The following is a 25,177-nucleotide window of genomic DNA, read 5'->3' as shown; positions in this document are numbered from 1 at the left end:
GGCTGGAAGGTTGGACCACGTTGATAGTTGGGGAAAGCCTACTGGGTCGGGGTGTTGTGGAAGGGGGGGAAAAAACAGGAAGCTGAGCAGGGGAGGGTGGTGTTGGGGTAGGTGGTACTAAATGGGGAAGGAAAGCTTGACAAGGAAGAAAACATTGGGGAAGGCACTGGGATTTGGGGACGGGATGGGAATTGGGACTGGGTTGGGTATTGGGACTGGGGTGGGAATTGGGACAGTGTTGTTTGGTATTGGGCCTGGGGTGGGAATTGGGACTGTGTTGTTTGGTATTGGGACTGGGGTGGGTATTGAGCCTGGGGTGGGAAAGTTGTAGTGGCTGTGTGGGGAGGTGTGGGAGTTTGGCCTTGGGACATAACCCGCAGTAGAGCAGCATGGCAGTCGTGCATTACCTGCATCTGCTGGTCAAGAGAAAGCTTTTCAGTAGCAGTTCATTACTTAGTGTTCTGCTTATGTTTATTGTTTACTGTTAACAATCTGCCTTTCTCTTTACAGGTTGCTTCTTTTGCTGATATACACCGATTATATTTAAGTATTGGTTCAGTCTCCATCATTGTATCCATTTGTTCCAGGTTCCAAGCTACTTAGCTCTTTACTGATCATCCCTGCACCTAATCCAAATTAGACCCATCATGAGTTTCAAACTCCCCTCCTACAATGTGAAAGGCCTAAATAGCCCATGGAAGAGGTTCTCCCTCTGGAGGGAACTAGAAAGATCACACATAGACATTGCATGCATTCAGGAGTCAAAGTTCATGATTAACAACCACCCACACCTCTATCACAAAAAGTTCCCCCACATTTTTACATCCTGTGGTCCCCAGAAAAAAGCAGGTGTAATCACTATAAGTTCTTCAACTCCTTTTGAAATCATAGAAGAACATAAAGATACTAACGGTAGATACCTCATCTTGATCTGCAAAATCAATGACCAAATCTGTACCCTAGTAAACCTTTATGCCCCCAACCGTCACCAGATTCGCTTTCTAAACAAGCTCATGAAAACCATTTCCAAGGTTAGGAAAGGTGAACTAATTCTTGCTGGAGATTTCAACATTACACCGGATAGCACTATAGACTCCTCCTCACACACCCGCCCGCAGTCCCTCAGATAACCTTAATCAGTGGATCTTTAAAAATGAACTTTTCGACGTCTTTAGGTGCCTAAACACGTCGTCAAGAGAGTACACTTTCTTTTCAGACGTACACCAGTCCGCATCCCGGATTGATATAATCCTTACGGATGTGTTCACTCTCCCCAGACTCCAGGAGATCTCTATAGGCAAAAAATCTTTCTCGGATCATTCACCAGCACACAGTCTTATTCAATTAGGTCCCCCTCTTAAGAAAGCCAATATGTGGAGATGTAACTCCAGCATCCTTCACGACACCTTCCACAAGCAAAAAATAGAAAAGGCCATTTCCCAATTCTTCCTAGAGAACAATTCCTCCTCAACCAACCCTTTCAACAATTGGTGTACTCACAAGGCTGTACTCGGAGGTACTTTCATTGACATTTCGTAAAAAATTAAAAAAGAAAATAGAAGGAAAATCTTGGAAGTCCAAACCCAAATCCACAATAAAGAATCCGAAATACTAGCCCATCATTCTCAATCTTCCTCTCTCCAACCTGAACTCTTGACCTTGAGACAAAATCTCAAGTCACTCATCACCACTCCTTATGATGCTGTAATAAAATCTTTCAAAATTTAAATATTACTCCGCACTAAATAAACCGACTTCGTTCATGTCAAATAAGGTAAAGAATAAAAGAATTTACAATAGAATCAACAGAATAGTAGCCACCTCCAAAAACGGTATTTTATCCCACCCCCAAGATATAGTTAACGAATTCGCCCACTTCTACCAAAAACTATATAACCTCAAATCAACTTCTTCCTCTTCCCAACCCAACTCGTCAGCTATCAATGATTACATCAACTCAATTAATCTTCCCTCTTTATCAACCGACGACTTGGCCTTTATGTCTGCCCCTTTTTCCCCTATTGAAATAGAAGATACTATTAACAAACTACCCCTCCACAAATCCCCAGGCCCCGACGGTTTCAACAATTCATATTACAAAACCTTCAGTAAACTCTTATCTCCTCACCTTGCAGAAGTATTCAACTTCGCCGCAGACCGGGGGTTATTTCCAAAGGAAATGCTTGAGGCCTCGATTGTCCTGATCCCGAAAACCTAAAGGTGACCCTGAACTAATGACCAATTATCGCCCTATTTCCCTCATCAACACAGACATAAAACTGTTCTCCAAAATATTAGCCAACAGGTTGAGTAATTTTCTCCCGTATCTTCTGGCCAACGACCAAATGGGATTCACACATGGGAGACAACCCACAGACGCCACAAGGAGATTGATAAACGCCATCAGGTACGCCAATTCAACAAAAACCCCAACAACTTTAATATCACTAGATGCCGAGAAGGCCTTTGACCGCATAAATTGAGACTTCCTTAGACACACTGTATTCAAATTTGGATTCAATCAAAAACTAGTGACTACTATTATGGCACTATACTCAAACCCAAGCGCGAAAATAACCTCCAACAACCATATCTCAAACCCCTTTACTATCTCAAATGGCACCAGACAGGGGTGCCCTCTATCACCCCTACTTTTCAACTTGGCCCTTGAACCCCTAGCCGAACACATTCGTAGCAATGCCAAAATTAAAGGTATCCATACCCAACACAAGGAACACAAAATAAGCCTATTCACAGATGATATCATTTTGACTTTAACTGACCCCCAAAACTCTTCACCTGAGGTTTTTAGTGAGCTGGACAAGTTCTCAGATTTATCTAACTACAAAATCAACCAGTCAAAATCGAACATACTTCCCCTTAATCTTGACACTAAACAAACGGATGCAATAAAGGATAAAACATCCCTTAACTGGTGCAACAGAGAGATTCCTTACCTAGGTATTACTCTCTGTGACAAGCTCCACCTTATGGTGAAGATAAATCTGAGAAATTTGACAGATTCAATAAGCAAAGACTGCTTAATCTTTAAAGAAAAAAATCTCTCTTGGTGGGGAAAAAATTATATCCTTAAAACACATATCCTTCCAAAAATTCTATATGTTCTCCGATGCCTCCCTCCCGGTCATACTCCTAACAAATATCCAAACCTTGTTCAAAACCTTCTTGTGGGGAGGAAAAAAAGCTAGGACTTCTTCCTTATCATTATACAGGAAGAAAGGGAATGGTGGGATGGGCCTTCCCAACATTATTGCCCATTATCAAACCCTTCTGATTAAACAAAGTGTCCATTGGATTTCCCAACGTGAACCTCCGGCCTGGTTTGACTTGGAATTATTTTTAAATAATGGCAAACAGTTAAGTAATATCATCACTCAAGCAATCTCAAACCATCTTCCTAACTTCAACGCTCACCCTCTATTCCTGGCCATTGCCCAAGCTTGGCGTAAATTCTCCAAACCAAGCAGACGGACACACAAATTCTCCATTCTTAAAAACATACCCCTTACTCTTATCTTTGTATGTAACCCTCCCTACTATTTGGCCAGAATTTAAAATCACAAAATTGGGAGATATCCACAATGGCTCCAATTTCTTAGACTTTTCGTCCCTGAGGAAAAACTTCAACGTCCCTCACTCCTTATTCTTAGAATTCATCCTCTTAAAAGATAATGTCCTCGCTTTTCTTAATTCAAAAATGAACTTTACCCACTCCTCAATAAAAGCCTTACTCAATCCTCACCATAAAATCTTCTGGAGTCATGGTTTTCTTTATGACTCTTTCAACAATGATGATAGTTTGTCAAAAAGCCCTTATATGATCACCTGGGGAAAAACCCTAAAATCCACCTTTTCTCCTGAGCAATGGGAAGAAGCTCTCTCCAAAACGTACAACTCCACAATCTCATTCCCACTTCAAGAAACATACTTTAAAACTATTAGTAATTGGTACCTTACTCTGGCAAAATTAGCACACTTCAGTCCTTCAAACTCATCCTCACCCCTTTGCTGGAGAGACAGCGGCTTCAAGGGAGACCTATTGCATATGCTTTGGGAATGTCCTAGAGTCAAAATAGTCTGGTCTTGGATCTCTACCACTCTCAATAAACTCTCTAACAAAACTTTAACCCTCACCCCTCAAATGGCCCTTCTTTCCCTTAACCTGGACGAACTAGACTTGGCACTCCAACCCATTTTTATTCATCTTTGTCTTGTAGCAAAAAATCTCATCACTTTCTACTGGAAAAACAAAATACTCCCAAATCCAGAGGCTATCCTACACCTAGTCCAGCAACACAGATCACATGAACTGAAATTTGCTTTGATTAGCAATCAGTTTGCAAGAATTTACAAAAAATGGAACAAATGGGACAAGGCCTTTCCGTCCCCCATTACTTAATTCCCTCACCACCAAATTCTAGGTGCAATGCCATTTAATTGTATATTCCGTGCACTATCTAACGGTTCAATCCTTGTTAAATATTTGCTCACATATGATTGGCCTTAATTGGCTTGCAATCTCTCGTTTGTTTGTCTATGCGTTGGTTCGCAGTTGTTTCGTTTAAACCTTATGACCTGGACATTATGTACCCTATAAGTGTATATCACTGTTGTTATTGTGTTGCATTGCTATTTTTCCCTATGCCCCTCCCTTCTTTACCCTCCCCCTTATTACCCCTTTTTCTCCCCCCCTCCTCCCCCCCCCCCCCCACCGTCCTATCCCGCCTTTATTCCCTTTTCTTGCCTGTTATTTTAAAATCCAAATAAAGTCTTTGGAAAAGGAGAAAGCTTTTCCATGCTCCTCAGCATTGATTGGAAAAAAAGGTTGGCCGGAGCTTGACTTGCATCTGAATGCATCCTTTCCAAGCGACTGCTGGTTTCCCTGCTGGTTTCACTGATGCGTGCTTGCACCATGCTGAAACCAGCAGTCACTTGCTCTCCCAAAATTTTGAAAGAGCTTTGGAAGGATGCATTCAGATGCAAGAACTCAGGACCATAGCTCCTTTCCTGACCCCTCTGTCGCTGCCGCCACGAACCTATTGGGGTCTAGAGGTGGCAGGATCAGAAGGGTGGGGTAAAGGGAACGCTACGTCTTGACCAGCAGATTCAAGTAACGAGGGCTGCGATGCTGCTTCACTGCTGGCGGCGGCGGAAGTGGATGGGGCAGAGGTACCGGAAGGGCCAGACAAGGGGTCAGAGGGGTGGGGTCCTGAGAGATCGCTCCAGAGGGGGCCAAGGTAGATGCAGGCGCCCGATGGCTGGAGAAGGTGCTGTGAAATGGATAAAAAAAAAAATAATAATATATTGATAGGGGAAAATCCCTGACTGAAACCAAACAAGTTAGGTACAATTGGTCATTAAATGTGCTGTTGAATACTTACACTCTTTGCAGCATACTTTCACGGAGGAAGGACAGGGCCCGGCCATATTTATATGGAGTCCTTCTTCTTCGTGCTGAGCCACTCGGGGCCTGCATCTCCTCGTTAAATTCCCTCTTAAAGCGATCCCTGAGTGACCGCCACCGCTTCCTAATCCTTTCACCTGGAAAGACAAGAATAAAAGCAAGTGTTAATCAAAATACATTCCATTAAGTTGAAAACATAACTGAAAAGTTTCTACTTACATTCTTGAGTCTGCTGCCTTGGATCAAGGTCCTCCCACCTCGGCAAAACGTTACGGCATACTTCCTCCCAGAGCCGACGGGTCACAAACGTGTCTGCATGCCTATCCCCATGCTGTCATCCCCGTCCGAGTCGGGAGCACGCTGTTGATATTGTGGAAAAAAAAAAACATTAATACACAGAAACATATAATTATCACTAGAGGAAAAAAAAAAAAAAAATCAATCACCGGTCGGCGACCGCGGCCACGATTACGTCGGCTCCGGGAGCGGCTGGGAGGATCTTGATGTGCAGCAGACTGGAAAAAAAAAAAAAAATGTTAGGCTAGTTTCACATTTGCGTTTAAAAAACGCAGCGTTTAAAACGCAAACGCAGGTGGTGAAAAAAACGCATGTAAATGCGTGCAAACGCTGCGTTTTTTAGACGCATGCGTTTTCTCATGCGGTAAAAAAACGCGGCATTTTGCCGCGTTTACATGCGTTTTTTCCTGCGTTTACGTTTTTGAAACGCATGCTGAGAAGTGTGTGACAGCTGCCAATCATCAAAATCATCTAGAAAACCCACTATAAATAGAAATAGCTAGGGTTGGGGTTAGGGTTAGGATCCCTAGGGTTTGGATCTCTTTATCACCTTGATGGTGGGGGGTGGCTTATCAGTGTGTATTCTTGCTTTTTTGCCGCAAAAAAAGCATGCGTTTTGCCGCAAAAAAAGCCTCTAGAAATTATTACATGTTGCATTTCTGCAACAAGACGCATGCGTCGTCAAACGCGGCAAAACGCATACAAAAAAAAGCATGCCTTTTTAACCCCTTCCCGACATTTGACGTACTATCCCGTCGAGGTGGGGTGGGCCCGTATGACCGCCGACGGGATAGTACGTCATACGCGATCAGCGGCGCTCACGGGGGGAGCGCCGCCGATCGCGGCCGGGTGTCAGCTGATTATCACAGCTGACATCCGGCACTATGTGCCAGGAGCGGTCACGGACCGCCCCCGGCACATTAACCCCCGGCACACCGCGATCAAACATGATCGCGATGTGCCGGCGGTGCAGGGAAGCATCGCGCAGGGAGGGGGCTCCCTGCGGGCTTCCCTGAGCCCCCCGCAGCAACGCGATGTGATCGCGTTGCTGCGAGGGTCTTACCTCCCTCCCTGCAGCTCCCAGACCCGGATCCAAGATGGCCGCGGATCCGGGTCCTGCAGGGAGGGAGGTGGCTTCACAGACGCCTGCTCAGAGCAGGCACTGTGAAGCAGCCTGCACTTTCCTCAGATCGGTGGTCTGTCAGAGTGCTATGCAAACTGACAGATCACCGATCTGTATTGTCCCCCCCTGGGGCAAAGTAAAAAAGTTAAAAAAAAAATTTTCCAAATGTGTAAAAAAAAAAAAAAAAAAATATTCCAAAATAATGAAAAAAAAAAAAAAATATTATTCCCATAAATACATTTCTTTATCTAAATAAAATAAAAAAAACAATAAAAGTACACATATTTAGTATCGCCGCGTCCGTAACGACCCAACCTATAAAACTGCCCCACTAGTTAACCCCTTCAGTAAACACCGTAAGGAAAAAAAAAAAAAAACGAGGCAAAAAACAACGCTTTATTACCATACCGCCGAACAAAAAGTGGAATAACACGCGATCAAAAAGACGGATATAAATAACCATGGTACCGCTGAAAACGTCATCTTGTCCCACAAAAAACGAGCCGCCATACAGCATCATCAGCAAAAAAATAAAAAAGTTATAGTCCTGAGAATAAAGCGATACCAAAATAATTATTTTTTCTATAAAATAGTTTTTATCGTATAAAAGCGCCAAAACATAAAAAAATGATATAAATGAGGTATCGCTGTAATCGTACTGACCCGACGAATAAAACTGCTTTATCAATTTTACCAAACGCGGAACGGTATAAACGCCTCTCCCAAAAGAAATTCATGAATAGCTGGTTTTTGGTCATTCTGCCTCACAAAAATCGGAATAAAAAGTGATCAAAAATGGTCACGTGTCCGAAAATGTTACCAATAAAAACGTCAACTCGTCCCGCAAAAAACAAGACCTCACATGACTCTGTGGAGCAAAATGTGGAAAAATTATAGGTCTCAAAATGTGGAGACGCAAAAACTTTTTTGCTATAAAAAGCGTCTTTTAGGCTGGTTTCACACTTGCGTTTTTATCTGCATGCGTTTTTTTAAAAAACGCATGTGTGAAAAAACGCATGTAAACGTGGTAAAACGCATGCGTTTTTAGACGCATGCGTTTTTATAGAAAAACACAAGAAAACAAACAAACAAAAAAAACCCTACCCCTAACCCTACCCCTAACCTGAAATACGTGGCACTAAAATATACGTTTATATACGTATATAAGTGCCACGATATTTCAGTGGCCACGTATATAAGTGCCACGTATATAAGTGCCACGTATATAAGTGCCACGTATATAAGTGCCACGTATATAAGTGCCACGTACTTAAGTGCCACGTACTTAAGTGCCACGTACTTAAGTGCCACGTATTTACGTGCCACGTATTTACGTGCCACGTATTTACGTGCCACGTATTTAAGTGCCACGTACTTAAGTGCCACGTACTTAAGTGCCACGTATTTACGTGCCACGATATTTCAGTGCCACGTATAACCACATAGTTATAGTATTTATAGTACGTGGCACTGAAATACGTGGCACTGAAATATCGTGGCACTGAAACACGTGGCACTGAAACACGTGGCACTTAAACACGTGGCACTTAAATACGTGGCACTTAAATATGTGGCACTTAAATACGTGGCACTTATGACTGTCAGAAAATGTTCATTAAACGGTTAGAGGTGAGGTTAGGGGTAGGGTTAGGGTTACCGTTGGGATTAGGGTTAGGGGTGTGTTTGGGTTAGGGTTTCAGGTAGAATTGGGGAGTTTCCACTGTTCAGGCACATCAGGGGCTCTCCAAACGCGACATGGCGTCCGATCTCAATTCCAGCCAATTCTGCGTTGAAAAAGTAAAACAGTGCTCCTTCCCTTCCGAGCTCTCCCGTGCGTCCAAAAAGGGGTTTACCCCAACATATGGGTTATCAGCGTACTCGGGACAAATTGAACAACAACTTCTGCGGTCCAAGTTCTCTTGTTATCCTTGGGAAAATAAAAATTTGGGGGGCTAAAAATCATTTTTGTGGGAAAAAAATATGTTTTATTTTCACGGCTCTGCGTTGTAAACTGTAGTGAAACACTTGGGGGTTCAAAGTTCTCACAACACATCTAGATAAGTTCCTTGGGAGGTCTAGTTTCCAATATGGGGTCACTTGTGGGGGGGTTGTACTGTTTGGGTACATCAGGGGCTCTGCAAATGCAACGTGACGCCTGCAGACCAATCCATTTAAGTCTGCATTCCAAATGGCGCTCCTTCCCTTCCGAGCTCTGTCATGTGCCCAAACAGTGGTTACCCCCCACATAGGGGGTATCAGCGTACTCAGGACAAATTGGACAACAACTTGTAGGGTCCAATTTATTCTGTTACCCTTGTAAAAATACAAAGCTGGGGGCTAAAAAATCATTTTTGTGAAAAAAAAAAGAATTTTTATTTTCACGGCTTTGCGTTACAAACTGTAGTGAAACACTTGGGGGTTCAAAGTTCTCACAACACATCTAGATAAGTTCCTTGGGAGGTCTAGTTTCCAATATGGGGTCACTTGTGGGGGGTTTGTACTGTTTGGGTACATCAGGGGCTCTGCAAATGCAACGTGACGCCTGCAGACCAATCCATTTAAGTCTGCATTCCAAATGGCGCTCCTTCCCTTCCGAGCTCTGTCATGTGCCCAAACAGTGGTTACCCCCCACATAGGGGGTATCAGCGTACTCAGGACAAATTGGACAACAACTTGTAGGGTCCAATTTATTCTGTTACCCTTGTAAAAATACAAAGCTGGGGGCTAAAAAATCATTTTTGTGAAAAAAAAAAAGAATTTTTATTTTCACGGCTTTGCGTTACAAACTGTAGTGAAACACTTGGGGGTTCAAAGTTCTCACAACACATCTAGATAAGTTCCTTGGGAGGTCTAGTTTCCAATATGGGGTCACTTGTGGGGGGTTTGTACTGTTTGGGTACATCAGGGGCTCTGCAAATGCAACGTGACGCCTGCAGACCAATCCATTTAAGTCTGCATTCCAAATGGCGCTCCTTCCCTTCCGAGCTCTGTCATGCGCCCAAACAGTGGTTACCCTCCATATATGGGGTATCAGCGTACTCAGGACAAATTGGACAACAACTTTTGGGGTCCAGTTTATTCTGTTACTCTTGTAAAAATACAAAAGCTGGGGGCTAAAAAATCATTTTTGTGAAAAAAAAAAAGAATTTTTATTTTCACGGCTCTGCGTTATAATCTGTAGTGAAACACTTGGGGGTGCAAAGCTCTCAAAACACATCTAGATAAGTTCCTTAGGGGGTCTAATTTCCAAAATGGTGTCATTTGTGGGGGGTTTCAATGTTTAGGCACATCAGGGGCTCTCCAAACGCAACATGGCGTCCCATCTCAATTCCAGTCAATTTTGCATTGAAAAGTCAAATGGCGCTCCTTCCCTTCCAAGCTCTGCCATGCGCCCAAACAGTGGTTTACCCCAACATATGGGGTATCTGCGTACTCAGGACAAATTGCACAACATTTTTTGGGGACCAATTTCTTCTCTTACCCTTGGGAAAATAAAAAATTGGGGGCGAAAAGATCATTTTTGTGAAAAAATATGATTTTTTATTTTTACGGCTCTGCATTATAAACTTCTGTGAAGCACTTGGTGGGTCAAAGTGCTCACCACACATCTAGATAAGTTCCTTAGGGGGTCTACTTTCCAAAATGGTGTCACTTGTAGGAGGTTTCAATGTTTAGGCACATCAGGGGCTCTCCAAACGCAACATGGCGTCCCATCTCAATTCCAGTCAATTTTGCATTGAAAAGTCAAATGGCGCTCCTTCACTTCCGAGCTCTGCCATGCGCCCAAACAGTGGTTTACCCCAACATATGGGGTATCTGCGTACTCAGGACAAATTGCACAACATTTTTTGGGGACCAATTTCTTCTCTTACCCTTGGGAAAATAAAAAATTGGGGGCGAAAAGATCATTTTTGTGAAAAAATATGATTTTTTATTTTTACGGCTCTGCATTATAAACTTCTGTGAAGCACTTGGTGGGTCAAAGTGCTCACCACACATCTAGATAAGTTCCTTAGGGGGTCTACTTTCCAAAATGGTGTCACTTGTAGGGGGTTTCAATGTTTAGGCACATCAGGGGCTCTCCAAACGCAACATGGCGTCCCATCTCAATTCCAGTCAATTTTGCATTGAAAAGTCAAATGGCGCTCCTTCCCTTCCAAGCTCTGCCATGCGCCCAAACAGTGGTTTACCCCAACATATGGGGTATCTGCGTACTCAGGACAAATTGCACAACATTTTTTGGGGACCAATTTCTTCTCTTACCCTTGGGAAAATAAAAAATTGGGGGCGAAAAGATCATTTTTGTGAAAAAATATGATTTTTTATTTTTACGGCTCTGCATTATAAACTTCTGTGAAGCACTTGGTGGGTCAAAGTGCTCACCACACATCTAGATAAGTTCCTTAGGGGGTCTACTTTCCAAAATGGTGTCACTTGTAGGAGGTTTCAATGTTTAGGCACATCAGGGGCTCTCCAAACGCAACATGGCGTCCCATCTCAATTCCAGTCAATTTTGCATTGAAAAGTCAAATGGCGCTCCTTCACTTCCGAGCTCTGCCATGCGCCCAAACAGTGGTTTACCCCAACATATGGGGTATCTGCGTACTCAGGACAAATTGCACAACATTTTTTGGGGACCAATTTCTTCTCTTACCCTTGGGAAAATAAAAAATTGGGGGCGAAAAGATCATTTTTGTGAAAAAATATGATTTTTTATTTTTACGGCTCTGCATTATAAACTTCTGTGAAGCACTTGGTGGGTCAAAGTGCTCACCACACATCTAGATAAGTTCCTTAGGGGGTCTACTTTCCAAAATGGTGTCACTTGTAGGGGGTTTCAATGTTTAGGCACATCAGGGGCTCTCCAAACGCAACATGGCGTCCCATCTCAATTCCAGTCAATTTTGCATTGAAAAGTCAAATGGCGCTCCTTCCCTTCCAAGCTCTGCCATGCGCCCAAACAGTGGTTTACCCCAACATATGGGGTATCTGCGTACTCAGGACAAATTGCACAACATTTTTTGGGGACCAATTTCTTCTCTTACCCTTGGGAAAATAAAAAATTGGGGGCGAAAAGATCATTTTTGTGAAAAAATATGATTTTTTATTTTTACGGCTCTGCATTATAAACTTCTGTGAAGCACTTGGTGGGTCAAAGTGCTCACCACACATCTAGATAAGTTCCTTAGGGGGTCTACTTTCCAAAATGGTGTCACTTGTAGGGGGTTTCAATGTTTAGGCACATCAGGGGCTCTCCAAACGCAACATGGCGTCCCATCTCAATTCCAGTCAATTTTGCATTGAAAAGTCAAATGGCGCTCCTTCCCTTCCAAGCTCTGCCATGCGCCCAAACAATGGTTTACACCCACATATGGGGTATCAGCGTACTCAGGACAAATTGTACAACAACTTTTGCAGTCTATTTTCTCCTGTTACCCTTGGTAAAATAAAACAAATTGGACCTGAAATAAATTTTGTGTGAAAAAAAATTAAATGTTCATTTTTATTTAAACATTCCAAAAATTCCTGTGAAACACCTGAAGGGTTAATAAACTTCTTGAGTGTGGTTTTGAGCACCTTGAGGGGTGCAGTTTTTAGAATGGTGTCACACTTGGGTATTTTCTATCATACAGACCCCTCAAAATGACTTCAAATGAGATGTGGTCCCTAAAAAAAAATGGTGTTGTAAAAATGAGAAATTTCTGGTCAACTTTTAACCCTTATAACTCCCTAACAAAAAAAAATTTTGGTTCCAAAATTGTGCTGATGTAAAGTAGACATGTGGGAAATGTTACTTATTAAGTATTTTGCGTGACATATGTCTGTGATTTAAGGGCATAAAAATTCAAAGTTGGAAAATTGCAAAATTTTCAAAATTTTCGCCAAATTTCCGTTTTTTTCACAAATAAACGCAAGTTATATCGAAGAAATTTTACCACTATCATGAAGTACAATATGTCACAAGAAAACAATCTCAGAATCGCCAAGATCCGTTGAAGCGTTCCAGAGTTATAACCTCCTAAAGGGACAGTGGTCAGAATTGTAAAAATTGGCCCGGTCATTAACGTGCAAACCACCCTTGGGGGTGAAGGGGTTAATGTTAAATATAGGGAAAAAAACGCATGCTTTTTTTGCGCTAAAACGCAGCGGCAAAAAACGCAAATGTGAAACCAGCCTTAGGTAGCCATATGTTGTATGTGTACTGTGATGTATGATGAAGTGTTTTGTATGTGTTGGGTGTTCGGTGATGTGTGAAGCTGTTTCGGCAAAACTTACACTCTGTGAACCCGCTCCTTGTCTTTCTCCACCCCTCTCGTCTCCTTCTGAGAGTCCCTCGGCTGCTTCAGCTTCCTGTGAAAACATAATTAATGCATTTAGTGATTTAACGACACTTTAAGTATAGCACCTAAAACAGTAAAAAATGAAAATTACCGCAACTCGCTGTCGCAGTGGAGAAGGGCTCTCAGAAGAAGACATTGATATTTTTGGACGGTCTGCCGGCAGTGGTCCCTTGTGGCTGTGCAAGTAAAAACACCCTTGTAATCAACTACACACATTGAAATTGAAGCTGTAGGGTCTTTAATACTTACATCAGCAAAGCGGCAGTGGTTCCTGGGTCCTAGTCCGGGTGGCGTCTGGAATGCGGCAGTTGTTCCGTGGGTCCTAGTCCGGACGGCGTCTGGAATGCGGCAGTGGTCCCTTGTGGCTGTGCAAGTAAAAACACCCTTGTAATCAACTACACACATTGAAATTGAAGCTGTAGGGTCTTTAATACTTACATCAGCAAAGCGGCAGTGGTTCCTGGGTCCTAGTCCGGGTGGCGTCTGGAATGCGGCAGTTGTTCCGTGGGTCCTAGTCCGGACGGCGTCTGGAATGCGGCAGTGGTCCCTTGTGGCTGTGCAAGTAAAAACACCCTTGTAATCTACTATACACATTGAAATTGAAGATGTAGGGTGTTTAATACTTACATCAGCAAAGCGGCAGTGGTTCCTGGGTCCTAGTCCGGGCGGCGTCTGGAATGCGGCAGTTGTTCCGTGGGTCCTAGTCCGGATGGCGTCTGGAATGCGGAAGTGGTCCCTTGTGGCTCTGCAAGTATGACAAGTTTATATAGTTAGAAACAACCCCCACACGCGTAAAAGATTTAATAACTACCCAGATGACATTATCAGAGCAATGTTCATGCAGGCCGGCAGCGAAAGTTTTGAGATAAACCACCAAAATAAATAACCAAAGTCACACACCAGTCTTTCAGCTGGATTCCCTACTGCAATAGTATGTGCAAGCTGTAAAACCATTTACCCCTACCACCACCAAAAATAACCCTCTTGTATAATTGAAAGGCCTTCACACCATTTCAAAATGTATTGATCACATATGTGACTTTAAAAGATCCATTATAAAATAACTTTACCAAATTTTAACAAATTTTATTTCCCTTTTTTTTTATTTTTTTTTTTTAAAAAGACCTTTAATCTTAACAAAAAAAACCAGACCCAACACAGTTTTTCATGTGTGGCCATTTGTACATACACCACTTTTTACCTTTGTGAAATGATACTGCGGACATTTGTAATAAACTTTTTATTAATTATTTTTTAAGTTTTGGGATTTTTTTTTGTAACATCACAATAGGAGCTAAAATGCTCTTTATTTTAAATACAAGTACATCAAGTGGAAAGGTTTTCAGCAATCAAACCGCAAATAAATTTTTAGCGGAAAAACAAAAAACACACGCAATACACATGCTCACACACGCTGACACACTGAAACCACATGCTTCACAGACCACTCAACTTGGTAAATACATCAGTCATTAAAAAAACATGCAAGTGCACGGACGCATGCACCCGCAAACACACTGACACATGCATGCAAGTACACAGGTGAAGGCATAACGCACGCCCACACACAAAAGCACACAGCCGTACTCAAACACACACAGATGCACACACACAAAAAACACAGGACAAAAACACAAGACGCACACAGACACGCACACACACACACACACACACATACACCCACAGACGACCGCAAAAATGGCAGGAATCAGGCTGGAGCTGGACGCTGACTGGCTTCACAATGGCAGGCCTCATGCTGGAGCTGTACTCTGCCAGGACAAAGGCTGGTGCAGGACGCTGGCAGGCCTCGTGCTGTATTCAGTACATCAATACAGACACAAACACATGCACACGCACACACATGCTCACAGACGCACGCAAAAATGGCAGTAAATACTCACATTGGTTGGAAACCTTTTGCTTCAGGTTCTGTAGCAGGCAGGCCTCTGGACGCTGAGCAGATGCTGTCAGGCCTCTGGACGCTGGCAGGCTGGGCAGATGCTGTCAGGCCTCTGGACGCTGGCAGGCTGGGCAGATGCTGTCAGGCCTCTGGACGCTGGCAGGCTGGGCAGATGCTGGCAGGCCTCTGGACGCTGGCAGGGAAGATGCTGGCAGGCTGGGCAGATGCTGTCTTCTGTGTTCTTGCTGGCACATTTGGAGTTGAAGGCCCAGGCCTGGTTTATATAGATTTGGGGGTGTCTGGTGAATTGGCAACAAAATCCTGCTTCTGAGAATGCTCAGTGTAAAAAAACGCATTGCAGCGCTGCATTCCGTCAAAAGACGTGTCCCGACGCATCCGCCGCTCATAGGCTTCCATTCTAGCCAACGACGCTTGCCACAGGATGCGTCGCGACATATTTTCCAGACGCAGACAAAAAAAGTTACAATCAATGTTTTTTCCAGACAACGCATCGCCAAGTTCCGCCAATACAAGTCTATGGGAAAAAAACGCATCCTGCGGGAGATTTTGCAGGATCCGTTTTTTGACCAAAACTACGCTTTTCGACGTCTGCAGAAAAACGCTAGTGTGAAAGTAGCCTAAGAGTGTTTGCAGAGTCGAAAGTAAGAAAAGGGCAAATTCTAGAAATGTTTTTGAGATGCAGATAAAAAGAGCGAGCCAATGATCGGATGTGGGGGGTGAATGAAACCAGGGGCTCCTTCCCAGTCCCTAACACTAGGGGGCACCCTAGATCACCCTACTCAATGGGATACTTCTGTAGGTGAAGACGCCAGGGTCTCCACCCTTGCCTTACCTCCTGAGATAGTCATCCGTCTGTTCTCTTCCCCGACCCAGTGAAGAGGGGGCGCTACTGTGCATCACAGTACACCAACCCGAAAAAAAGGTAACACAAACAAGGGTTAACAGAAAACTCCAGGCATGCAAATATTCACTCACATATTACAGAGTAATGTACTGGGGCATAAAGGTAGGGGAATAAACCAAAACAGATGATAAGGAATTACCACACATACAAACCAAACAACAGTCACTGATAACTCCTCCAACTCTCCTTCTCACATGTGCTCCTTTCCCACCATTAACCATGCAGCAATTGCTAGCTCTGACAAGGATTTGTATCAGAGCCCAGATTATAAAGGGGAAAAGAGTGGCCAATCAAGCTCAGGTGTACCGTAAAATCCTGAGTGGCAACCTCTTTCCCTCCGCCAGGACATTAAAAATGGGTCGTGGCTGGGTCTTCCAGCAAGACAATGACCCAAAACATACAGCCAAGGCAACAAAGGAGTATCTCAAAAAGAAGCAGATTAAGATCATGGAGTGGCCTAGCTAGTCTCCAGACCTTAATCCCATAGACAACTTATGGAGGGAGTTGAAGCTCCGAGTTGCCAAGTGACAGCCTCAAAATCTTAAAGAAGTTGTCCACTACAATAAACTTTTTTTTTTTTTTTTCATAAATCTTGCTATTATGTGCCATTGAAAACATCTACTGTCTTTATTTTAGCAATATTACCTTTTATCATGCTGTAGCAGCACATCTTTAGTGCTGGATCCAGCTCTCATGGGGTTAATCGACAACTTCCTTTCTCCTGAGTTATTGTGCTCTAATACTACAAGTTCCATGATGCATTGCACTCGCCTGTAACTCTGCACCTGGCACACCCACTCCAAAACACACCCCAACCCCTCCCTCCTCTATCTTCAAAAAGATTTGTGGTCATTTCTGTTCTACCTCCTCTTTTACATTTGTCCAACCCACACTCCATTACACATAGATAGATAGATAGATAGATAGATAGATAGATAGATAGATAGATAGATAGATACATACAGATATATCTATGTCTATTTCCATAGATATGCCCATATCCATGTTTCTAAACCCCTTCACCCCTGGAGCTTTTTTGTTTTCGTTTATCGCTCCCCTTCTTTCCAGAGCCATAATTTTTCCATCAATATGGCCATGTGGGGGCTTATCTTTTGCGGGACAAGTTCTACTTTTGAACGACACCATTGGTTTTACCATGTCGTGTAACAGAAAATGTGAAAAAAAGTCAAAGTGCGATGAAATTGCAAAAAAAGTGCAATCCCACACTTGTTTTTTGCTTCGCTTTTTTGCTAGGTTCACTAAATGCTAAGGCTGTGTGCACACATTGTGGATTTGATTGCAGATCCGCAGCGTTTTTTGCCGCACACAATTGCATCAAATCCGCAGTGTAGTGCACAACCAATGTAAGTCTATGGGAGCCACAGACTTGTGCACATGCTGCGGATAAAGCCGCACCGAAACGCAGCTTTTTTTTTCCGCAGCATGTCACTTCTTTTGTGCCGAACTGCAGCGTTTATGCACCCATAAATTTGCATTGAGTCGGGCACATCCGCAGCAAAACCGCAGATGTAGAAAAGATGTGCAGCTTAGATGCGGATGTGGGTCCGAGAAACACTGCAGTTCGGGAGGAGGGAAGTGTGTGGGCAGTGACGGAGTGCGTGTATGTGTGTGCGGGCGGGGTCTGCGGGCTGTTCAGATGTGTGCGGCGCTGTGCGGGACTGTTCAGGTGTGTGCGGGGCTGTTCAGGTGTGTGCGGGGACTGCGGGCTGTTCAGATGTGTGCGGGACTGTTTGGATGTGTGCGGCGCTGTGCGGGGCTGTTCGGGTGTGTGCGGGACTGTTCAGGTGTGTGTGCGGGACTGTTCAGGTGTGTGTGCAGGCATCATCCGATGGGACTACAAGTACGCAGCATCCAATCTGCAGCTAATTCAGATGTAATCCGGACAGTGGACACACACCCTACGCTATCCATACATCTATCAATAGATATATCTATCCAGATATATCTATAGATAGATATAGGAATAGATAGATGTATGCATCTATAGATCTATCTATATGTAGATCTGTCTATCCATCTCATCTATCATCTATCTGTCTATCTGTGTGCGTAATGGAGTGTGGGTTGGACAAATGTAAAAGAGGAGGTTGGACAATAATGACATCACAAATCTTTTTTTTTTTTGTTCAATAATACATCTTTATTTAGCTTTGAAAAACGCATACAAAAACGCACAAAAAACATGCAAAAACCGCAAAAAAAAAACGCACCAAGAACTGCACCAAAACCACACAAAAAACCCACATCAAAACCGTGCAAAAAAAATGAAAAAAACGTGAAAAAAAATGCATCCAAAACGCAGAGGCGTTTTCTGCAAGGAGATGCAGATTTTGTGCAGAAAATTCTGCACCCAAATCTACAACGTGTGCACACAGCATAAAACTGACCTGCCATTATGAGGGTATGTGCACACGCTGCGGATTTTGCTGCGGATCCGCAGCGGATTTGACGCTGCGGATCCGCAGCAGTTTTCCCTAAGTTTACAGTACCATGTAAACCTATGGGAAAAAAAACCCGCTGTGCACATGCTGCGGAAAATTCCGCGCGGAAACGCAGCGGATTATTTTCCACAGCATGTCAATTCTTTGTGCGGATTCCGCAGCGGTTTTACACCTGCAACAATAGGCAACTGCAGTTGTAAAACCGCAGTGGAATCCGCAGAAGAAACCGCTGTAAAATCCGCAGTGAAAACCGCAGTGATTTTGCACTGCGGATATTCCAAATCCGCTGCGGAAATATCCGCAGCAGAATCCGCAACGTATGCACATACCCTGATTCTCCAGGTCATTACGAGTTCATAGACACCAAACAGGTCTAGGTTATTTTTTATCTAAGTGGTGAAAAAAAATTCCAAAGTTTGCTAAAAAGAAATAAAATAATTGCGCCATTTTCTGATACCTGTAGCGTCTATATTTTCTGACATATCGTGTCGGGTGAGGGTTAATTTTTTGTGCGCCGAGCTGACGTTTTTAATGATACCACTTTTGTGCAGATACGTTTTTTTGATCGCCCGTTATTGCATTTTCATGCAGTGTCGCGGCGACCAAAAAAACATAATTTTGTCTTTTGATTTTTTTTTCTCGCTATGCCGTTTAGCGATCATGTAAATTTTTTTTTGTTGTATTGAAAACAGCTGACATGTTGCGGCTTTGAAGTGGGCTCACCGCCGAAGCCCACCTCAAAGAGGGGGATACTGCCAGCTGACGTACTATTCCGTCAGCTGGCAGAAAGGGGTTAATGAACAATATGTTTCAGATAAAAAAAATTAAAGAAAAAAAAAATGGCGTGGGCTCCCGCGAAATTTTCTGCGCCAGAGGGGGAAAGCCGATGGCCGGGAGCCAATATTTGTAGCCTGCTATGAATATCAGCCCGCAGCTGTCTGCGTAGCATTTACTGGCTATTAAAATAGGGGACCCCACAAAAAAAATGACGTGGGGTCCCCCTATATTTTATAGCCAGAAAGGCTACAGCTGCGGGCTGATATTCATAGCCTAGAGAGGGGCCATGGATATTGCCCCCCCCCGGCTACAAATACCAGTCCGCAGCCGCCCCAGAAATGGCGCATCTGTAAGATGCGCCAATTCCGGCCCTTAGCCCCTCTCTTCCCACTCCCGTGTAGCGGTGGGATATGGGGTAATAAGGGGTTTATGTCACCTTGCTATTGTAAGGTGACATTAAGCCGGGTTAATAACGGAGAGGCGTCAATAAGACGCCCATCCATTATTAATCCAATAGTAAGAAAGGGTTAATAAAACACACACACATTAGGAAAAAAGTATTTTATTATTCTTCATTTAACCATACTTACCATACTTCAGCGCCTGCAAAAAACGTAAAATAATAAACCGTATACTACCTGTCCGCCGCAGTCCAATTGATAACGAGTGTCCCACGACGATCTCCCCTGTAGAACAGTGACATCGGGTGATGTCACTGCTCTATAGGACCCTCAGTGACACACTGACAGGAGACAATGGCTCCTGCAGTGCATCACTGAGAGGTTACCTTAGGACAAAGTCTCACTTTATGGCAATTGCTGCCTGTGAAAATTTCTCAACAGCAATGGCATAAAGTGAGACTAGGGACTATTTTCTCACAGGGGCGTAGGAATACATTGTGGGGAATACATTGTGGAAGGATACCTTCCTCCCCTCTTTGTGTTCCTGGAGCCCCTGGAGAGTGGTTGAATCAGCTGATGCTCCTGCTCTCCACGGGAGATCGTCGAGGGACACTCGTTTTAATTGGATTTCTGCGGATCAGGGAGTATAGTGTTTGTTTATTATTTTAATATTTTTTACAGATGACACTGGCTTCGGGGATCAAAGTGACAAGTGATGGTGAGTATGTACTCTATGTTATATGTACTGTATGTATGTACTGTATGTGGCATGTCGCATTATGTCACACGTTGCATGACATCGTATGGGGCATGTCATCGCATGCCGTCACATGGTGCATGTCGCATGATGTCACATGATGCATGTCGTCGCATGGTGCATGTCGTCGCATGGCGCATGTCGTTGCATGGTGCATGTCACCGCATGCTGCATGTCGTCACATGTAGCGTGCTGCATGTGGCATGTCACATGGTGCATGTCGTCGCATGACGCATGTCGCCGCATGTTGTTGCATGCTGCATGTCGTCGCATGTTGTCACATGTAGCGTGCTGCATGTGGCATGATGTCACATGTGGCATGGCGCATGTCGTCGCATGGCGCATGTCGTCGCATGCCGTCACATGGTGCATGTCGCATGATGTCACATGGTGCATGTCATCGCATGGTGCATGTTGTCACATGTAGCATGTCGCATGCTGCATGTCGTCGCATGTTGTCACATGTAGAGTGCTGCATGTGGCATGTCGCATGGTGCATGTCACATTTCGCATGGTGCATGTCGCATGATGTCACATGTTGCATGGCGCATGTCGTCGCATGGCGCATGTCGTTGCATGCCGCATGTCGTCGCATGGTGCATGTTGCTGCATGTCGCCGCATGCTGCATGTCGTCGCATGTTGTCACATGTAGCGTGCTGCATGTGGCATGATGTCACATGTGGCATGGCGCATGTCGTCGCATGGCGCATGTCGTCGCATGCCGTCACATGGTGCATGTCGCATGATGTCACATGGTGCATGTCGTCGCATGGTGCATGTTGTCACATGTAGCATGTCGCATGCTGCATGTCGTCGCATGTTGTCACATGTAGCGTGCTGCATGTGGCATGTCGCATGGTGCATGTCACATTTCGCATGGTGCATGTCGCATGATGTCACATGTTGCATGGCGCATGTCATCGCATGGCGCATGTCGTCGCATGGCGCATGTCGTCGCATGGCGCATGTCGTCGCATGGTGCATGTTGCTGCATGTCGCCGCATGCTGCATGTCGTCGCATGTTGTCACATGTAGCATGTCGCAAGGTGTCGCATGCCGCATGTCGTCGCATGGTGCATGTCGCATGTCACATGTGGCATGGCGCATGTCGTCGCATGGCGCATGTCATCGCATGCTGCATGTCGTCGCATGTTCTGTATGTGTGTTCTATGTATGTATGTATGTATGTATGTATGTATGTATGTATGTATGTATGTACTGTATGTATATGTGTGGTTTTTTTTTTTTTTTTTACATTCAACACATTAGCCGGATGATGGGACTACTACTGTCCCATCATTGGCTAATGTGTCACTCACTGTCACTGTAGCAGGCATAGCCCGATGTAGTCCCATCGGACGATGCCTGCACAGCACCGGCCCGCACAGCACCGGCGCCGGACCGCACAGCACCGGACCGCACAGCACCAGCGCCCGCACACTCATACCTGCCTAGCCCCGCCCGCCCCCAGCACAGGCCTGCAGCCACCAGCCCCGCCCACAGCCCAGTCACTCTTGATGAGTGACTGCTGACTGTGAGGCTGGCTCACGCCTGCTACTGACGTCACGTCAATTTCCAGAGTCTGGAAATTGACGTGACGTCGGCGGAAATAGCGGCGGCTGCAGCCTGGGGGTCACGTGACCCGGACTCAGCCGCCGCCATAGCGCCGCTCACAGGCGAAAACGGCAACGGAAGGTAATTACACAATTCATCAGGGGCCCCGGGGGGATACATTGGGGGGTTAATTGAAAGTAGTGGACAACCCCTTTAATGATTTACAGATGATCTGCAAAGAGAAGTGGACCAAAATTCCTCCTGACATGTGCGCAAACCTCATCATCAACTACAAAAACATCAGCTGTGCTTGCCAACAAGGGTGTTGCCACCAAGTATTAAGTCTTGTTTGCCAGAGGGATCAAATACTTATTTCTCACTGCAAAATGCAAATACATTTATATAACTTATACAATCGGATTTTCTGGATTTTATTTTTGATATTCTACCTCTCAATGTTAAAATTAACCTACCCTTAAAATGATAGACTGTTCATGTCTTTGTCAGTGGGCTACCTTACAAAATCAGCAAGGGAGCAAATAATTATTTCCCCCACTGTATGTACTAAAATATTGAAATCATGATCTCTAAATGATCAAAGTGTAGAGACTATGCATACATGGTGAAAAAGTGTCTCACACCAAGGTGTCAGCAGGGTGCTCTAGCCCTATAACCTTATACTCAATGAGCACCATCCTAAATGCGGAGGTTGGCACCCTAAATAAACTATCGAGAGATAGCGCTCCACTAATGCTTCAGCTGTCCCTGGGCTAAGCTATATATTCCTTAGTAGAGGATGGATAGAAACCGACAAGCCCTATTGTATCATATACCTATTCTGCAGGGTATGGAAAATAGACAGAAACCAGCAACATGTAGCATGCAAGGAAACGTAACTGGCGTGCCTAGGTGCACAAAGGTGGTAAGATACCCAGAAACTGATATGCTCAATGGAAACCTCACCAAGGACAATGAAGGCAGAACTAAGTAATATAAGGATTTCTGTCGATCATATACACCTTACTGTAACAGAAGTCCTGACCTTACATGTAACCAGTGCAAGCAATGGTGCAGAGTCTAATGGCAACCAGGTGTTGGAAGAAGTGCTCTCTCCCTGACATCTACACCTAGTGCGCACCTTCCTACATGCGGAGTTTGGCACCCTAAAAAGATAAGAAGATATGGCGCCCCCGCTCGTCGGTCGTCTGTCCCTGGGCTCTCCTACGTAGCCCTGAAAGAAAAGACGGACGGAACACAAGGTGCGAGCCAGCTGTGCTGGGGCCCGATACCTCATGGAGGCGCCATGGAGCCACTTATGTATTACATCCTGTAATGTGCACGTGTGTGTATGTACTGTGAGCCGCTGTCCTCGTACATTTGCATGCATATAGGGTTTTCTTTTTCACAACACTCAATACTGATCACTTGTTATTTTCTTGTAATATGGTAAGAACCCACTGGTGCACACTCACCCATTACAAGACATTTTTTACACATTGTCATTTTATTACTTTTCACCTTTACACGTTTCTTCATCTACACACATTATCATTTATTAATGATATTATTTTATATGTATGTATGTTTTATCATTCTCTCCTTGTCCCCATTTAGTATGATATACCTTGCCCTATTGCCATATCTTTATTTTTTTGGCCATTTTCCTGTTGATATAGTTGCCCTTACCAGAGGCGTAGCTAGGGTTTTGGTTTGGGGGGGGGGGGACAAAACTCCTGAGTGGGCCCCTAACCAGGTAACCTTCATTACAACTGGGTGACGCACCCTAATAGTGGAGGAGAACCTCAGAAGATGACTGCGCTGTTACTGAAGATAGTCTATATAATGACCAACATGTATATTACCGCCATATGGTCAGTGGTTAGATACCAGTCCTACAGAACATATAAGAGATCACAGCACAGTTACAGATAGTGACTTAGCGCTGACATCCTTTCTGATGGAATCGTTCACTTTCCCCGTCTTTTCCATCTGGCCCAGACCGATATGACACCTTCTTCCACCCAAGACTCTGCTGCAGAGATTACAAGAAAGATACATTTCACTTCTCATATTTTCAGCCCCATCACCATCTATTCCCAACCTGCACAAACTCCTCATCCTGCTGATACCCCAATACTGAGCCGCTGCTGCCGTATGTGACCTTATTACTGCACCTGATACCTCAATACTGAGCCGCTACTGCGGTATGTGACCTTATTACTGCACCTGCTGTGTGGTTCTCTGTGACCTCTAAATTCCAAAGCAACTCTAGAATACAGTAATGCCGGGTGCAAGTGCCCTAGAAAACAGAGCCCATATTGTACCCCCTAGAAAGTAATCATGCCCTGTGTGTGCCCCTTTGACAGTCACAGTGACCTGAGTTCCCCTATAAGGGCCCACTCTACATTTACCAATGTCCCGAGTCTCCCTCCTGTACAGCTCCCCTATACACAGTATGATGATCTCTTATACACAGTATAATGCCCCTCGTATATATACTGACCCCTTAGTATCCCGCAAACTGTTTGATGGCTCCAACACTGTATGATGGCCCCGTCATTGTAATCTCCACACTGTATGATGGCCTCCTAGATAGCCTCCATATAGTATAATAAACCAGATAGACCTCAATATAGTAGAATGCAGCCCCATAGGCACTTTACTATAATGCACCCCCCCAGGCAAAGTCTAATATAAAGTCCAATAAAACAAGAAAAAAGCAGCAGCACTCCAATTGTTGGTGAAAAAAAACAACCTTAGTCCTTTAGTACATAATAAAGATCATGGACAAGGTATTGCGGGTAAAACAAGTGCAGATTATGCAGGCAATAGGACGACGGCCGTTTCACACAATAAGCGCTTCCACGGGTCCAGTCTAATATAATGCAGCACCCCCCAGGCAGACTTTAATATAATGCAGCACCCCCAGGCAGACTTTAATATAATGCACCCCCCAGGCAGACTCTAATATGATGCAGGCCACCACAGGCAGACTCTATAGCATAAGGCAGCCCCCATAGGCAGACTCTATAGCACAAAGCAGACCCCATAGGCAGACTCTATAGCATAAGGCGACCCCCATAGGCAGACTCTGTAGTATAGGGAAGCCCCCCCATAGGCAGACTCTGTAGTATAAGGAATTCCCCCCAAAGGCAGACTCTGTAGCATAAGGAATCCCCCCATAGGCAGACTCTGTAGAATAAGGAATTCCCCC

The 25,177-nt window shown here is 44.4% G+C and overlaps 2 protein-coding genes across 3 annotated transcripts in view; both read right to left on the bottom strand.

Annotated features, from left to right (window-relative positions):
• Positions 1-4,746: 4,746 nt before the first annotated feature.
• On the bottom strand, positions 4,747-16,004 carry LOC143803877 (uncharacterized). The gene is made up of 6 exons (XM_077281638.1): positions 15,940-16,004; positions 13,278-13,931; positions 13,122-13,196; positions 5,872-5,940; positions 5,403-5,785; positions 4,747-5,291 (listed from the first exon to the last, which is right to left on the bottom strand). Exons 1-5 carry the CDS (start codon positions 16,002-16,004, stop codon positions 5,746-5,748), a joined length of 903 nt encoding a protein of 300 aa, XP_077137753.1. The 3' UTR covers positions 4,747-5,291; positions 5,403-5,745.
• Positions 13,811-25,177, bottom strand: part of LOC143807028 (inactive hydroxysteroid dehydrogenase-like protein 1) — a 47,346-nt gene continuing 35,979 nt past the window's right edge. For both annotated transcript variants that reach the window (XR_013221621.1, XR_013221622.1), the window contains exon 6: positions 13,811-13,931. The gene's annotated coding sequence lies outside the window, so the exon portion shown is untranslated. The remainder of the gene's footprint in view (positions 13,932-25,177) is intronic.

Source organism: Ranitomeya variabilis, chromosome 2, assembly GCF_051348905.1.
Source record: "Ranitomeya variabilis isolate aRanVar5 chromosome 2, aRanVar5.hap1, whole genome shotgun sequence".
Taxonomy (NCBI): Eukaryota; Metazoa; Chordata; class Amphibia; order Anura; family Dendrobatidae; genus Ranitomeya; species Ranitomeya variabilis.
This window is presented reverse-complemented; position numbering and strand designations above follow the sequence as displayed.